This window comes from Crocodylus siamensis, chromosome 10, assembly GCF_052110815.1.
Source record: "Crocodylus siamensis isolate JL-2025a chromosome 10, ASM5211081v1, whole genome shotgun sequence".
Classification (NCBI taxonomy): domain Eukaryota; kingdom Metazoa; phylum Chordata; order Crocodylia; family Crocodylidae; genus Crocodylus; species Crocodylus siamensis.
In genome coordinates, this window is record NC_143404.1 from 15,942,198 (window position 1) to 15,960,548 (window position 18,351).

Consider the following 18,351-nt stretch of genomic DNA (forward strand, 5'->3'; position numbering starts at 1 on the left):
CAGATTTTCATGGAGTGGGATTGTTTTCCCACTTTCCCTATGGAAATCCATAACCTTTGAAAAGTCTTACCAAACTGAGACTTGCTTGAGTTTTGGCACCTAAATTCTCTGGAGATCTGATGTATATTTTAACATGTTCCAGCCTGGAGATGCAGGTGTTGAACAGGATTTTCTCATCAGTTGCTACTCCTGTTTAATGTGGGCTGCATTATGAAAAGTAGACATCTCTTTTAAAACCTGCCTGATGATGATGTAGGAGTCACACAGGGTCAATGTCTCTTGTATTTATATTCCTACAGTGAGCTCACCAGCAATGGTTTGACAGATGCTGGTCGTAGAGTCTCAGCTGACTTCATTATTGATGCTGTTGCACAAATGAGAATAAATAAAGTCAAGCTGCTGGGAAGTTACAAGTTTGGGAAGCATGGTTGGGACTAGGTTTTAGAGGCAGATAGGAATGGGAGGAAAAAGACAGGAAATCAGAATCTATCTAATGAGAAACTTAAATTGTTAAAGAAAAAATATTCTATTATTGATCCCTTATAGCACCATGCAAATACTAGAGAAAATAATCTTGAAAATATACAAAGCATGTGGGAGTTTCTTTTCTTTCTATAAGGGCAATAGTCTGATGACCCTGACCCTAAATAGGACTATTACAGTTCATTCTGGCCACTTTTAAAATTAACATAATTTTATTCCAATGAAAAAGGAACTTTCTATTGCTTAATATGATCTTGCTCCCCAAGTGTTGGAAATGTCTTTATATCTAGAAAAATTACCTTTAATGTTTCTCGTCTGTGAAGCACTAAACGAATATTTACTAGTTGCCTTCAAAATACCTTTGTGAAATAAGCAGGAAGGAAGATCAGAACAGTTGATGTAGCTATTCCAGGCAAACTTTTTAGTGTAGATGAAACCTTAGAGTAGGGATGGCTTTGATTTCCATGGTCAAATATCCCACTCTTTAAAATGTGATGGTTATGAATCTTGGGGTGGGTGGGTCCTTAAGCTGGCAAGTTATCCACTGGAGTTTATAGAGACTATGGGAAGTACACAGCAAACCATGAGGGTACCTCTTGTTTTTGTGCCAGTATTTATTCAGTACCACCTGCATCAGGTGAAATGCTACAGTCTTGGTCTCTTTGGGATTAGTTAATTGGATAAACAAACAGATGTGACTAGATCAATCCAATCATGACTTTACCACAGAAATGTAAATATGAGTGTTTGATTTAGGCATAATTGCAAAGATTGGTATGCAGTGTGCCTTACTGATATTAAAGAAGACACTCCCCAAATTACAACATTGTCAAGGTCTCTTCATAGGTCTTTAATACTTTTTTCTGTTCTTCTTTGTAGTAACTCCTTAGAAGCTTGAAACCAAAATCAATTTTTAGGGCTCTTTGTCAGAGGACTCTAAATATTCTTCTTTCTGTTTCTGCATAATATTGCTAAATTAGTTCCTTGCTGTATGGTTGCTTCTGAGCACTGAATGACTGACAGAGTGGTGTTATCTTTTGTTAATAACTGTGAACCAATTACTTTTTAAACATAAGCGTATGCCGATTTCTAAGAAGATACACCAAACCTGAGCTTTTAAAAATATATATTACATGTCTCCTTCCAACGGTCTTATAATCAGTACATTTTTTCTGAATTTGATTAGTCTTAACACGATGAACATTTTCAACCTTATCAAACAGTTGCTGATCTGTTTTGAAAAATTGTGGACCCAGTGGCATGTGAAGCTGAGAGCTCTCAACTTGGAGTTGTTTTAGAAGTCCAAACATTATAAGTGATGCTGACAAAATCCCGGGTAGATCTGGGACCGTGACAATTTTGGTCTTAAATGATGCAGTTAAGCTTTGATAACAGAACTTGAGGACAATATATTCTATTCCTTATGTTGGTGCTCCTCGAACTGAGATTTGTCTTTAACATGTTGTTTGTACCCTTCCAGGTACTCATTCCAAGATGAGGAGGACATGTTCATGGTGGTGGACCTTCTTCTTGGAGGGGACCTACGCTATCATCTACAGCAAAATGTCCGATTTCAAGAAACCACTGTCAAACTCTTCATCTCTGAGCTAGTGTTGGCTTTAGATTATCTCCAAAGCAGATACATCATCCACAGGTCAGTCACAGATTTCAGAGCTGGATTGAGATTGACTGTGGGCTATTGTGGGTGGCCCTGTGTTATCACTTGAGCTGGTCAGAGCCAAGGGAGGAGTTATATTTTAAACTATAGACATGATTAGAAGTCATTGTATTAATGAATGCTGGCATCACTGCTGCTTACTTTACTGAAACAAACAAGTTTTGACACATGCAAAGGTGTAATCCTTTCTTCCTCATGCATCATGGCCCCAAAACTAGTTGCTACATTCCAGTACATACATCTTGATGGCAAATGATGTAGGAAGCAGAAAGAATAGAGCTTGGTTTTATTTTACAATTAAAAACCTTGTTTGAATTTGAAAACAGATACACTGATGAAGAAATCACTGTTGGAGAATAGGTAAGATATGTTCAGGTAACAGTATCCATCACTTGTATGGGTGATTTCCTAAGGTAACTATGTGTGTTCCCCCCTTTTAAACATGGAGAAATTGAAGAACAGCGAGTAAACTACTTGCCTTAAGCCTCACACAAGTCACTGGTAGAACTGCATCTCCTGACTAGAGATTTCACAGTCCAGCCACCAGACTGTATCAGTATCTCAGCTGCCATTTTCACCGTTTTTAAATTGGTTTGGCTTTGCGTGTTCACGTCTCACTCAGGATTTTCCAGGTTCTTGGGCTGGGGAATACTTTTGAATAAACATTGAAAAGAGGTGCATCAATATCAGTCCACCTCAGCTGTCGTGGAATATGCAGCCTCTGGACTGTCTCATATCAATGAACAGTGAAGTCTTCAGGATACTTGAGCAGCATGGGTAGGTCATTAAGAAACTCCTGTCTAGGTTTCCTTACCTGGACGCAGAGTTTCTACCATGTGACGCATAAGAAAAGTAGAGGTAAAGCTGGAGAAAATAGAGAATCCTTTAGTCTGTGTAAGTGTTTGAAGATGGCTCTTGTTTCTTGACTAATGAAAGTGGATTTACTAGTGATTTACCTTGTCCCTCATCATGTGAAAGGAGAAGCAGTTAAGGAGTGGGAAAAGTTTCCCACACACAGTTGTATCAGCCTGAAATCTTTCCTGGGGAATCTCAGGGGTTTTAAATATTTCTAAAGTAGAAAGCATATTATTGCATTTACTTGGAAAGATTGTTTTTCTTTTCTGCAAAAAGTCGTAACTGTTAGGTTTCATTAGTAGCAGTTCATTATGACTTATTAATCCAGTGAAGAGAAAGCATTGCTATCAAGTATTCTGTTGTTGTATTTGGAGGCGTAGTTCTTTTGTCTGTCACAAATGGAAAGAAGAAGAATGGAAATAAATGCTAATAAATAAATGCTGAGCATTGTGAGAGAGGCATTTCTTCTGTATGGCAGTGCCATTAACATGAATGGGAACTCAAGTTGTATGCATGGCAGCCGTATAAAGCTGAAGAAAAAACCTTCAAGATTCTCAGTATAGTATCTATTTGTTATTAGTTTTCTCCAAAGGGGAAAAAAAGACGTGCTAACACATGGTCTTAAAAAGAACCTTGACTTTCCAGGTCTTCTGATCTTTCTTTCCCATAGAATAGATAAAAGGAACTTACAAAATTTGGAGAAAGCGATCAGTTGTTTTTAAAATACTCACAAGAATAACAGAATTAATTACAATCAGCTCTTGGATACAATTCCTGCCTGATGTACTATTGATTGCAACCATCTCTGAGAAGAAGAATTTAATGGAAACTAATTATTGTGTTACCAAAGAAGAATGCATGTGTTTTTTGATGTCTGATTTCTTTTTCTTTTGTTCTCAGTTGAATTGCTAACATGTGAGAGAGAGTTTATACTGTAAAGAGCAGTGATAGGTCACCTTCCATCATAATTGCATCATGACAGATGTATGGTCTTTCTTATTCAAAGAACTAATAATATCAAGTTCCAAAGATGTAACTCATGCAGTTATATTGCAATGCATGGGGAAAATGATGCAATTTAGTTACATGAGTTATAAAAAATGCAGTAAATTTGATGCTGGGGAGGCTTCTGAAACTTTTGTTTTCTATGTAAACCTGATTATGTCAATTGAAATAATAGGAATTGGTTAATATGCTTCATTTGCACAACGTGGCCTGTATTCCCTGCTGATCTTAGTGGGCAAAGCTCAGTGAAGCTTCACGCAATGCTACTCCATTTTTCTGTCATAATATATTTCCTCTACTCCTCAGTGATTATTAATAATGTCACATGCTGATATTATACACTAGGCACAGTGTATATTGAAGTCATTCTATATTGCAATGCAGCTATAAGTGGGGAAAAGCACAGCAACCCAAAAACTTTACTGTGATTATATGCAACAGTTTGAAGTCAGGAAGTAAAAAGTACCATGTTCAAGTCTAATTGCTTTGGGAGTGTATGTGTTGCTTAGATACTACAGTGAGTTGGGGAGGTGCAGAGCATAATGCTTAAATAGAAAAAATCAAGTTAAATCAAGTTAAGTAAAGACTCACAAATTAAAGTTAGCAGAGAACTTTGGTAAACAAGTCGCCTTTGACATCACAGAAAGGATCCCCAAGCAGGGCATGGTTCGCTTTCTTCGGCCTCCAGGAATTTGGATCCGGTGCACTTTAGAATTAAGAAAACCACTTACTGTGAGTGTCAGGGTTTCCTTAACGACTGCAGTTGATCAGAGTTTTGCTCCTAATAGTTTATCTAAAACCTACAGTGGCCAAACCTCTTGGTAAGACCTTGTTTCAGTACTGCTTGAAAGGGAAGAGCTACATCTAGTGGATCACTAATGCCAACCCTGTGGTGTTCTGAGTTTTTTAAATTGGAATTCTCCATTTCCCTTTAATAGAGGAACAGAACATCCTAGTGATAGCTTAATTAAATGTCTTCTTTGAAGCCTCTTAAGTTGCTTGACCATACAAATTAGCTCATGTCACCAATGGTAAACAGCAGGGATGCTGAAATCCTTTAGCTGTAAAATGATCCCTAGGGATACGTAGGCTCTTCTCTTGTTCCTCAGTGTGATCTTCTTTTATGACTCGATCACTTATTCCACATAGCAAAGTCCCATTACTTGCTTACTGTTTCAAATGAGTATCAGCTGCCAAACCATTCATTTGGTTGGCATTGGTAGTACATGGGTCCATGGTGCATAGTATTATTATGAGCACAAATTCAAGTTTTGACTGTAGGATTTGATTATTTTGTCAAGCTGTTGCTCCTTTTTCTTGCTTCTTACTGCTTGATTACAAGTGTAATATACCTGAGCCCCTTTGAATTGGGGTCTGTTAATAAGGAAGAAAGAAGGAAAGAATTAAAATTTGGCATGAAAATGACTTTTATTTATAAAATCAGCCTAGCAAGGGATGTGATAGTATGAAAATTTAAAATGCAGTGGGTGCATTTACACAAGATGTTTTACTGTGCAGTAGAGCTAATAACTACCCAGTATGCATCCATGTCTACATATGCAAATGCTTACTGCACAGTAATTAGCTCTAATTGCAAGTTAATGCAAATACAGGTAGCAAATTTACTTGAGATTACTTACTATGCTCCTGCCCCCAGGAGCTGCCTGCTGCTGGGGCAGGCTCTACCACCAGAGCCCAGGCAGGGACAGCGTCCCCCTACCCTGGCAGCAGGAAGCTCTCAGCTCCCACTCTGCGATTATGGGGCTGAGGCTGGGAGATCCTTACCTCCCAGCTTAAGCCCAACAGTCAGGGGGCCAGGGCTAGGAGACCCTTCTCTCCCAGCACCAGCTCTGTGATCATGGGGCCAGTGCTGGAAGTTCCTTATCTCCCAGCTTCAGCCCTGCGGTCATGGGGCCTGGACTGAGAGATCCTTCTCTCCCAGTGCTGGCCCCGTGACCGCAGAGCTGGCACTGGGAGAGAAGGGTCTCCCAGCCTGGGCCCTATGATTGTGGAGCAGGGACTGGGAACTCCATGCTGCTGGATCAGGGGGACATTGTCCCCACCAGGGCTCCAGTGGTAGAGCCTGTCCCAACAGCAGGCAGGTCCCAGGGGCAGGAAGCAATGTCTCAGCTCCCGCCAGATGACAGCTGTCTCCTGGCCCCTGAGCTAACACCAGGGGAGCTTAGGGTCCCCCCACCTTGCTGCTGCAGGGGCCCATTGCTGGGCCTCGGGGAGTCGAAGCAGTCTGCTGCTAGGAGCAGCAAATCTGCTTCCATGTCCCTACACGTGTAGATGCATGCCCAGGAGAGTTTACTCTACTTGAGAGTAAACTGGACCTGGATTATTTGCACATGTAGATGTGCCCAGTGTGATTTAATACTCCATGTCTACATATGCAGATGCCCACTCCACTGTTTTAATGGAAGTAAGGTGATGTAGTATCAATAAAAGGGACAGGAATATCCTAGAATGGGACTAAACATGCTTGAAACATTTTTGAGTCAGACTCCAATATCTGATGTTTTTGAAATATCACAAACAACACAAAAAGGGCTGACTTTCAGTACTCCCAGAATGGCATTTTCTCCCTCTACCAAGAGAAGTTCCGCTCTTTTTATCTAAGACTGGCACTGCCATGTTCTAGCTCCTGGCTTCTCAGGAGTCTTACCTTTCATGTTTTGTTTCTTGCATGATGTCTGCTTTGTGATGAGTAGATCACTTCACTTCAACCAGGAAAACCCGACTGCCCCTTTCAAACCTAACCACAAGCACCACTATGTTCTGGGAAACAAAACTGCAGCCCGGTAATGAGGGTATTGGATTAGCTTTCCCTGCTCTGCACCTGGTCACAAAACCACCAAATAATGAATGAGGATGAATTAAACATTGTGAAATAAGAGGCTAAGGTTTCTTTATCCTAGGAACTAAGGGGCAAGGCTTCATGCAAACACTTAGCTTGAATAGCTGGGCTAGCCCTGGTCACAGGCAAACAGTAGAGAAAGCCTGATCCTCAAAGTGAAGTTGTTTACTCTTAACATTTCCAGTACCACTTAGAGACTCCGATCAAGTGCTCCGGAAAATATATAAAAATAGGCTGTTCTGAAGAATTTTCCATTTAAATATATGATAAGAGGTATGGGTTTATCCAATAGAAAAGAAAGAACAACTGTAAGGCTATTATGATTTGGGTAGTATACAGCAAACTGCTGCTACTCGACTTAATCCATTTTTATGAGTTATGCTGACTTCTGAGCGTAGGTGGGTTTTAAGGGAGAATGAAACCTTGTAGAATTGAAACCTTGGCCTTGGAGAATTTTAGAGCACTCCGTTCATTCCTGAGTTGTATTATGAGAGAAAGCAAAAACCAGCCTTTTACTCACTTATGTGTCCCCATTGTCGAATAAGGGATCAAAGAATCCTTGCTTCAGTTCTGCACCATCCCACCAGCTTCCATGTTCCTAGGAGCCTAGGACTGGAGAGGGCCTCCAATAACATTGAGTCTGTCCTCTATGTTTGCTGGCAGTTGTTAACTCAAGGGCTCCCCAAATGTGTCACTTCAATTTGTTATTTGCAGCTACAAGGAACATCCAGAACATCCTATAACATGTCATAGGTAAAAGCAGGGAAGACAAGAACACTGCCAATACTTTTCCATTGCAATGACATGGAAATGGATTAATATCTGCTTAAAAGACTCTAGGATAAGGATCATGTCACAAGTTATAGAAGGCAAAAATATTAAATATAAAATATAAATATTAAATATAGTTATAGAAGGAGAAATATTCCTTCCTGATTTCAAATTTGGTGACCATTCATGAGTCCTCCTGTGGGCATTTCATGATTGGTTAGTCCACGGCTGTCCAACTGACAGCTTGCAAGAGGTTAACACCCAGCCCATGGGCTTCTGTCCAACCTCTACCTCTCCCACCACTCCTGCTGCTTCTGGGGTCTCTGGGCTCCCCCTTCCTCCTTCAGCTTCTGCTTCCTGCCCCTGTCCCTGGGTGCAGGGCATGGGGGCCTGTGGGAGCCCATGAAGTCTGTGATGCATGTAGCACAAGGGTCCACTGCCCCAGCAGTCCAGTATTTGGACAACCCTGGGTTAATCTATGCCAACAGTTACCCTGAGAATTCAATCTGCCTTCTGTAGGCAATGGAAGCAAATAGCAAAACTGATCCAGAATGACATTATTCTGTTATTCTGGAATGAGGAAAACCCACAATTCAGCAGGAGAAGGTGGACCACTGCACATATACATGCAGTGCGTTACTAATTAGGAGACGATAGCATATTGGGAGCCATTTGTTTGCTAGTCACTCTCTGATCTCTAGTAGGAGGATTTTCTCTGGGATAGAAAACAGATAAAATTAAACTGCAGCTTTCCTCACCTACATATTTTTTTTCTTTTCCAAATATACTTCGGAGCATAACTCAACAGCCTGTCTGACTGTTCAATGCTGTTTGGCAATACTGAGATTTAATCCCTAAAGCATGAGTTGTTAAAGAAAGAAAACATTTGCACAAAGTAGGCTCTATTATAATTTCATGGCAACTTGCCAATAGTTATTTGATTTGTGTGGCGGGGTGTTTTTCCTGCAAATGCAATGATGAGAATACATGCAACTCGCTTATGTCAGGTCAAAATGTAGCCTAAAAGCAAGAACATGACAACAGGAGATGGACTTTTATGTTTATTCTCTTCCAGAACAAATGTGGGTCCTTTACATATCAGAGGGTTTGGGTTGTGATAGATTGATATGTGGGCATGGACACCCATCTTGGTTACTCTCTGCTCCTTTTTAAAGGAGCAGCGGCATAGGTCAGCCCAAGATGAGTCTTCAAATATATATCAAGCTCTGGACAAATATGTGTCCTCATCTGTCTAGTGTTCAAGGTTAAGTAAAACATGCGCCCCTAAACTGGGGAAAAATTCCCACAATCCAACTCTTCCCCGTCCATCTTCTAAGCTCACAGCTAAAGCTAAGTTGGCTGGCATTATTATACCGTCACTAATTAGAGGGTTAGGAATGTCTGGCCAGGCAAGTGGTTGTGCTGCTGAGCCAACAGTTTGTATGGCTTCTGCTCTTTCAGCCCATAAAACAAAGACGAAATATCCAAGCCCAGAGGAAAAGAGCCTCAGCCTTCCAGAAACAGTCACAAAAGCAGAAGCTAGTTTTTAGGGGTGCAACGTACAGTACACGCTGTAGTCGGGTCTTTTTTGAGGTATCCCTAAGACGGTAAAACATCTTTAGCCACCTGCAGTTAACACTGTACCCAGAGGGGAGGACATTAAATTGATAAAATGACTTAGCTGAGAAGTATGACATCTGTAATTGGAAACCTCAGGAGACAAGCAGGCAATTGTTTATTTTGTATGAAGTTTTGCAGAGGCAGCAAAGATGAAGACTGATGGCTGGAATTATTGGTGCCCTTACTTGTAAGGAAAAGGGAAATTATTGGCGAACATTCATGTGCTAGGGTACATAAGATATGAGGGACCTATTCAGATCTCTGTAACAACACTGGTGTCACACCCTAGGTTGCATGCCATGTCACAGGGAGTAAGAGCAGAACTGGCTGCAACGGAATAGATTGACAAATGGCAACCCAGTTTCATGAAAAAGTTCCGATTTGGAAAGTGTTTTGTCTCAAAGCATTAAAAATGAACCCCTTTTTCACTTTTTAGAGGATTTTGTCTTATCAAAAGAATTAGAGAAATGGGGTCAACGTCTTTCATTTGCAATTAATGTCTATTTTGACAATATGAGTATTTGATTTAATCTGTGATATAGCATCACTGTGCTCTGTTTAAAAGAAAATACCCAGTTGCTGCCACTGCTCAGAAGTAGAATTCCAGTAGCTGATGAAGGAACATTTGTATGTCTCTGGCCTGATCCTCATGGGTATTTCAGGACTAAGTGAATTGGGGTTTGTGAATCATTCTGAATTGCTTAGATGAAAAGATGCCATATAAGGGCAAACAATTATATTATGATGATGCACATTTTCTTTTTCCAGACTCAAATGACTCTGTGAATTCTATTTTTATATGGAGAGATTGCATGTTTAAAAGGGCTAAATCTTACATGTGTAAACTGTTCTCTTTGGAGCCATGAGCCTGGTGGAAGGCACTAAGCAGTGAAAGGGTTAGTTTTGCTGTGCCTGCTTGGTGTTTTTCACAATTTCCATATGCTGTATTAAATTGCAAGGTGCACATCTCAGTTTTGTAGCAGGTGCTGGGAAGTGATGTAATTAGCCTATTAAAGCCAGGTAATGTCTTGTTAAGTCACTCAAGTGCATACAGAAACCATATCAAATGTATGTTTTCTGCCAGAGTGGGAAGTGTTCCCTTTCCTCACTGGTTACATAGCTACTTCCTCATATTTCAGTGCATGCATTGTAGGCAATGCATTTGTGCTTTAAAACAAGGTGAAGTAGATCATGTATAAAAATCCCTTCTACTGGGGCGCTTCTGTGCTTTTTTTTTCTAAAGAAAGCAAATCTACGTGTGACAGCAGCCTGTGTTTTTTTCAATGGCAAATGAAAGATCATATTTCTGCACCGACTGTACAGAAGTGACCTTCAGTAGTTTTGTTCTGTCAAAATTTTGGCTTCCATTAGATTCCCTATGGTGGGTCAAGGATTTCTGTGACTTCTGCTCAGATTGTTTTGTAATTTTTTCTTTCCACAGTTTTATGTTTCCTTTTTCAAGTTGTATTTCTCTAGTTAGCATCTCTACTAGATCTCAGATTTTGTGTTGTTTCCACAAGTGAAATGTATTCAGTAATATATCCAAAGTTGGTAACTAACATGAACATGGAGAGATCTTTTCTTTCCAAGCAACCCATAGTTGTAAGAGGGTAGGAAACTGGTTGGAATGGCTTGCAGATTTATACTGTCTTTTTCCCTTTCCAAAAAAAAGATAGATAAACATCCAGGTACCTATGTTACAGCTGGTGCAGAATACATAAATGAAAGACTGAAAATACAAATGGCAAACTACTTAAATGGTGATTGAGTGCAGCATTCCCCCTAAAACATGAAACCATGCTTTATTTATTACAAAATTGACGTTCTTTGGAATCAGCTAATCCACGCAAGGTGTCTCAACATATCTCAATCAAGAATTGAACATAGTTTATGTGCAAATTTAGTGTTCAACTGGGAGGCGTTCTGCAAAAACGGGTTTTCGCATGATAGAAACTACCACAGTAGTCTTAGCAATGTGTTTATGGACTTGTCTGGCCACATTCCTGTAGGCAATCTGCTGAGGACAAGGTTGAGACACGCGGCAGGAAAGCAGGTGTCAAAACTGTGTTGACTCTGTGATTAACCTGTTTTGTTTTGTTGACATCAGAGAATTTCACCCAATATTGCCATCCATTTCTCAAGATCTTTTCAAGATGCTGTGGTTATTTATCACAAAGTCCTTAATCTAACTTAAGTATGGGTAATTACCTTGTGCCTTCCTAGATTTCCTCTGCAGATTCAGCTGGATCTTTCTATGCATTCTTAAATAGCACCAGAGTTATATCCCAAAAAGGGCTTCATTGCATTGGCAGAAAAAGCGATCTCTGTGTATTTCACGAGTATACGTTCACTGCATTAAGAAAAGTGTTTTGGGGCTAAAGGCTCAACATCATTGCAGATATGGTAATTTTATTGCTTGTGTGAACTTTGTAGGAACCGGAATTTCATTGACTTCATAACATGTGAAAACAGAAACATAAAACCACTACTTTAAGAAATGTACATTGGAATTTAAGAGTGACGAGCACTTCGTAAAGCCTATTCATATCCTTTCGTATACAGTCTTCATAGACACCATTTTAGATAGTACCACAGAGTTACCAGCAGTTTCCCTGCAGCTGGAAAGCTTATGCCACTTGGCTGGAAGTTCCCTTTTGGCTATTTCTCTTGATAAAGGAATTTACAAACAGCCAAACTCCTGAGCTATAAAAGAAGCTGTAACACAGCTGGAAAGTTCAATCTCTGAAACAATTCCAACTACTTTTATAGGTAGAGCAGTAATTCAGCTAGCATCATGAAGATAACATGGTCCACCCTCAAACTTTGTAAACTGTATGGACTGCTTCATTGCCTCTGTATCCTTTCTCTGCAAGCCACTGCCACCTCTGTTGTTCTGTCTGTTGTTGGTAAAAGTAGAAAGTGTGTTGATTGTATTTACTGTATAATAAGAGTCAGTAATCAGGCTTCCTGGTTAAGCGTGTTCTTTTCCATATGGGGAAAATTCCCCTTTGTAAAGGAACAATTTAGTTCAGGACTAAAGAGACTTAAGCTGCTCATTAAGGGGCAGATTTTACCAGTGAAGAGGGATGCCATGTATAATTGATTCCAGATGACATGTCCTTCCACTGTTATGATACATGTATCTTTTTCTTAGATTTTGTCCCATAACACTGAGTTCAGACACAAATTCTCTGACAGTTTGGAATGGTTTGACTGGAGTTTTATATGATTAGTGTTTGGCTTTACTGATCCAGAGGAAGGCTTCTTTATGCCAATCAATATAGTTAGATATAAACAACCCTTTTTTGTCTTTAGAGCATTCCTAACCTTGCACTTTACATGATGGAGGCTTTTTATCCAACAGCATAAAAGCACCTTCATTGGGCTAAGCATGGTCTGAGATGGGTTCTTTGATGCTGGGCATGAGGACTTTGATGATGCATTAGGGATAATAGCTGAAAGCTGTGGTGAGTTTTCTGCTTCATTCCCAAGCATGATTCTCTTCTGTGCTTAGGGGATGGTTCCTAATACAACGCTTCGAGCATGTATATATGCAAGTATGATTTTGTTTCATCTTATGAGTGTTATTTTTAATGGAAGTCATCTTTGTGAATTATACACTTAACATAGACTGGGGAAGTTACTCTACAGAACATCAAGGGCTATAGGCACTGAGCAGCTGTCCTCTGTTGAAACAGTGGGGTTATTACGGCTGGGCCATTGACTTTTGACAGAAACCTGTCTAGGAGTTACTATAGGACTGTAAGTTTCCCTTACACCTCTAATACTTCAGTTGAGCTGTTTGTCCACCTGTCCAGAGAGAAAAGGGGATACTTCTCTATACTGAAGTAGGGACAGGGAGGACTCTGCTTTCTTTAAGGAGTTCAGGAGTTTGCTATTTTCCATTGATATTTTTCTAACTTCTTTTTTTAAGAGAAAGGTGTTTGTGTTCAGTTATGAAATTTCCTTTCTCATCCTGTGTTTCCTTGCTTCATTGGTTACATGGTCCATGAAGAGTTTAAGGAGCTCCCACAGCTACCTGGTCCTGGGATGCCTTGATGTGTCCAAGCAATTAGAGGGCTGAGGCACTGATTGTGGCACCTAGATGACAGAGTTCAGGGTCATTGCCAATTGAGGTCAGAGGTGGGGTCTGCACCTGTGAGCTGGGAGCCGTGATTAGCAGGGCTCTGGCTGGTGGGGTGAGGGGCTGTGGGTCAGGAGCGAGGGGCTCCAGTGGGGATGGGGGCTGTGGGTTGAGAGTAAGGGGCATCAGCAGGGATGGGGGCCTGGGGGCAGGAGTGAGGGGCACTGGCAGGGCCAGGGGGGCTGTGGCTTGGGAGGGAGGGGCACTGGCACTGGCTGCTCAGCACCACAAAGGCGGGGGGGAGAGGAGTACCACCTGCAGCTGGATCTGTGTCCTGGGGAGTGAAGGGGGCGGGGAGAGGTCTGGTTTTCTATGATAAAAAACCCCAAAATCAAACATAAAAATATATACGTATTTAGAATTTATTTTATTGTAAGGATTGAGGCACTGGTAGCTTTCCAAATTGCTTTCAAATGGTAAATATATTAATAAAACATTATGCTCAATTGATACCCACATATATAGTAACGTTTCATTTTAATCACAGAAAAACACGGATTGGAGGTGTTTTTTAATGAGAGAATTTTGAATTTTTAAAAAGAGGAAACCAGGATCCTTGTTCATTAGTCACTTTCCAAAAAATAGAAATTTAGGGGCATTGGCAGCCAGGGGCCAAATCCTGTCAAAACAGTTGAGTGTCCACCAAGAACAGTACTGGTGCAGACAGTGGTAGACAGTTGATCTAAACCTCCAGCACCCTGGTTGTATTAACTTGCTCAGGGCATGGCAAACCAAAGCCAAGAGTCATATCTCTGTTATCATAATCTTTCCTTCCCTTGTTTATCGTCATTTATTTATAGCCAAATTACACATCCCAGAGGAAGTATTATGGAAGGACCATGCTCAGAAGGTCTCCAAGGCAGAATGCCTTGAGGAGCTTGTTTGTACTTGCCATCGAATATAACAAAAGTCTTGCTTCCGCAGTTCTGCTGCTTATCACCGGTCTTTGTTGACATCCCTTTCTCCTCTCTTTGTCTTTTTCTAGGGACATCAAACCTGACAACATTTTACTGGATGAACATGGTAAGTACCAATGGTTTTGTGGTAATTTGGTAATGTTTGTGAACCTGGGAGCACAAGGTACATGACTAAACTAGGAGTGGTCTTAATTGTATTGTCTTTTGTGCTGCCCCATCTATTGTAGACAGGGCAGCACAGATTGTAATGATATACGAGAGTGGAATTGTCTTTTGAATTTTGCTTGAATTTAGCACCATCCTGCACAACACAGTGCAAGTCCTGTAGTGTTGCACTGACACCAGACTGTCTTCTGCATCAGTGTCCCATTTTACCTAGTCTTTCGTTAAATGCCACCAGTGACTGTAATTCAGTGACTACTCTGGAAGTCATTATTATACACAGGTTTTGCTGACTGCAGTTAATGTTGTCTGATGCTTTCTATTATGAGACCTTCTTTTCAGTTGTTTACAACTTAGACTAATCATTTGGGCTGAATTTTTTCATGCCACATCATGTCAGAAAAGTTGCATGATAATGCATACAAGCAAGCAGAATGAATTTTGACCAGGAAATCTTATTTCTGCCCTTTCCTCTCACTTTTAAGTGCTAAACTTAGCAGCCTTAATGTCTTTTAATCTAATTGTGTGCATGTGCGTAATACAGATATCACTAGAGTTGTTACTTGATTCTGTCTCAGCCATGGCTCAAACTGAATTCCTGCATTACTCTCTGCAGTTTTTTTTTTAACTCTGACAAAACTCCCAACAAAGGCTTATCTGGTATTTATTAGCTTTTAAGACGTCAAAAAAGTACTTTATGCTCTTTATTACCTGCTGCAAATCCATGTAACTGGCTCATTTGTGAGAACTCTTTATTAGCAATTGCAGTAAGCTGCTTGTATTGAAAAAAAGCTGTTGCAGAGATCATGGGATATATGAAAGTCATTATCACTTTAGACGGTTTGATCATTTTTTGTACAGAGGCTGAAACTCCTAGAGAATTGCTATTGTTCTCATTTGTAACTAGGTTTGCCTGGCACCACCTGAGCCCACACTATACCTATTTTGCATATGACCTCTAATTTCAAAGTGCTGGGTAATTATTTATTTAAGAACTGTCAGGAAAGCTTTTCCTGGCTTCCTTTGCAAAATGCACATCTCCCCTTGTCTTACTCAGTAGACTTCCTTCTCTGCCAAGGATGTAAATAATACAGCAAGCCAGATTTTCTCCTCTCCCTTTCCGTCCTCACCTGCCCCAGTTCCTCAGGTGGCACAAATGGTCATAGTGTCCAACCTGCGGATTCTAGGAATGGCTTAAATTCCTCAGGAAGCTGTGCCTGGCTCCAGAGTTGCTTGGTGCCTTTTATTGTACTGAGCAGAACTTGTTCCCAAGAAGAATGTGGCTTAGTTCACACATCCACATAAGTACAATATTTTCTAGATTACTTATATGTATTAACTTACAGTAACATTTCAAGGCGCATTTGGTTTTGGTTGAGTGATTGACTAGATCATTATTGCAAAGACTAGTAAATTGCCCATCAAGAATGATGAGGAGAAGGGAAGGGGAAGATGGAGGGAGAGTGGGAAACTTGCTAGCTCTAACCCTAACCCCCGCCCTGCACTGCTGCCACTGCCACCTCCCAGGAGCAGAGGGGAGGGGGGAAGGGGAAGCTTGCCCCACTGTCCCCTCTGTCTCACCCCTCTGCCAGCACCCCGCACCACCACTGGCTCCGAGGAGTAGAGCTGGGGGGTGAGGCCAGCTGGCCTTTCCCCCCTGCTCCATCCCCACCATCACAGCGGCGCTCTGCTGCCTCCAGAGAGCAGGGTTGATGGGAGGGGGAGGGGCAGCCCCCCCCTCTGTCCCCACAATCATGGTGGCACTTCACTGTGGCACTGCCGCCTCCTGTCCATAATGGTCTTGGAGCACTCTGATTGGTTGTTTTAGTAACCAATCAGAGTGCTCCAAGAGCATTACGGACAGACTGACAAGCTAATTCAGCCTAGGGAGAGAGAAATATTTTACCAGCTCATGCAATTGAATTTATTTCTTGCGTTTTAATGCTCATTTTAGAAGGGTCACACCAGTATGGATATAAGAGTCCGTTCGAGTCCCCGCACCAAGCAATTTTAGTGGAAAAAAATTTGTAATTTTGTTAGTTGTTAAGAATTTTCTTCAGAAATATTCCCTCCCTTTGCCGCTCTGCCCACCTCCTCCAAAATGGCCATACTGAGCATTTCCTGTTTCTGCTTTAACAAAAAAGCCATTTTTCATTGTGGAAATGTTTCAGAAGAAACCTTTTAACCAACTAGATTAAATATCATTAAAATGAATTGATATATGCAGAAAGATTTAATTCAATTCCTTGTGTACTAAGAAGCTCTTTGAGCTAGCAGAGAAAGACATAACAAGAATAAATGGCTAGAAGTTAAAGCAAGATATACTCAAAGTAGAAATAAGGCAAAAAAAAATTAACAAGAAGATGATTCAGCATTGGCACAAACTCCTGAGGGATTTTATTATGCTTGTCTTCCGAGGGCTGCCCTTCAGAGAAAGACGTGCTTTAGCCAAATGCAAGATTTGGGGCTCAATACAGGGGTGTGTAGGTGAGATTCTAGCCTGACCTCCTGTGTAACGCTGGCCATAGATAATCTAATGGTTTCTTCTGGTTTAAGCATCTATGAATAATTAATATGGTATTTTTCCCATGAATTTGAGACTGCTGGTGACATCGTCAGGATATTTGATCCATTTCCTTTAGTCTGCGACTTACTACTGCCAAGAGAAGGATTCCTTTAGTCCATTTTCTTGCTAGATTGCACACAGGTGGTGAAGTCCATTTCTCATGAGCTAATATTGTTATCCTCTCTTGCAAGAGTGATGGGATACTTTGATATTCCATTGCCTCAATACTGCATTAGGGAGTGCTGCAGTGAAGCATGAAGTATAGATATGCCCTAAGTGCCATTTGGGATGATGATAGGGTCTAAGCAGTTTTTATATTTTTCTCAGTTGTATGCAGACCAATCACTGGGGTTTCCTTCTCTGCCTGAGCAAGGTGCTAGACTTCCATGTCCTTTAATGAAATTAGGGAACTTTACCACACTTCAGGTTTCAATCTTCCATGGTTAATTTAAAGGGAGGTTTGAGCACCCAAGCTTAGGGCCTAACCTGGGCTGAAGACTTCTCAGAGGCAAACAGTGCTTGAATTTGGGATTTTTTTCTACCCACTTTACAGAAACTTTTAGCTGTCCTCAGTGTCTCTGCAGTGGAGAGTAGTGTTTTGACCAGGCTCTCTAATTCAGTCTGAGGTTTCAGCTGATTTAAGGTGATGACTTGTTGGCTTCAGAGTTATTTTCTGCAGATGTGCCCTTGACTTCAGTGTCCTTCTGGCGGTGACTTTTCTATGCTCTCTTCCTCTCCCTGCGGGTCTTCCTTCACGGTAGCTAAGGTGTGTAATTCCATTCATGCGTGTAGAAAGCTTTTTACCTACAGTTCAAATTTTTCTTTTCCCCTGAGCAATTATTTTTGCAGCATCTGTAGCTATATTTAGGCTGGTAGATTATGTTTGTTTTTCAATGTCTGCTTCCCTTTGGGATGGAGCTGCAGATGCCTGTTCCATGTCATTTTTTTTTGCCAGATTCGTGAAAAAACCTATCCGGAGGCAGTCCAAGAAAGCTTTGTCTTTTTTCATGTTGATTTTTTTATTGTTGTAGGCTCTTGAATAAAGCCTGTGGGCTAGATTCTTAAAGGTATTTGGTTCCCAGCCTCAGACTCTGGCCCTAAATGCATTTCCTTACACTTTGCTTGCCATCTGTCTAGCTTGGGGCATCCAATCAGCCAAGTTCAGCCTTTGGCCAAATTTTACAGCTGTGCAATGTGTTTCTGTGACTTCACTCAAACATCCCCATGTGCTTGTACCAGAAGAGATTAGTGTTCATGTTAGCAAGCAAAGCAATTGTCATCGATATCTCT

The 18,351-nt window shown here is 40.9% G+C and overlaps 1 protein-coding gene across 4 annotated transcripts in view; it reads left to right on the forward strand.

Annotated features, from left to right (window-relative positions):
* The window catches only part of STK32A (serine/threonine kinase 32A), a 73,656-nt gene that overhangs the window by 23,016 nt on the left and 32,289 nt on the right, over window positions 1–18,351 (forward strand). For all 4 annotated transcript variants that reach the window (XM_090065331.1, XM_090065329.1, XM_090065333.1 and 1 more), the window contains 2 exons: window positions 1,964–2,137; window positions 14,402–14,439. In XM_090065331.1, the coding sequence (XP_089921457.1) occupies window positions 1,964–2,137; window positions 14,402–14,439 (212 nt within the window). The remainder of the gene's footprint in view (window positions 1–1,963; window positions 2,138–14,401; window positions 14,440–18,351) is intronic.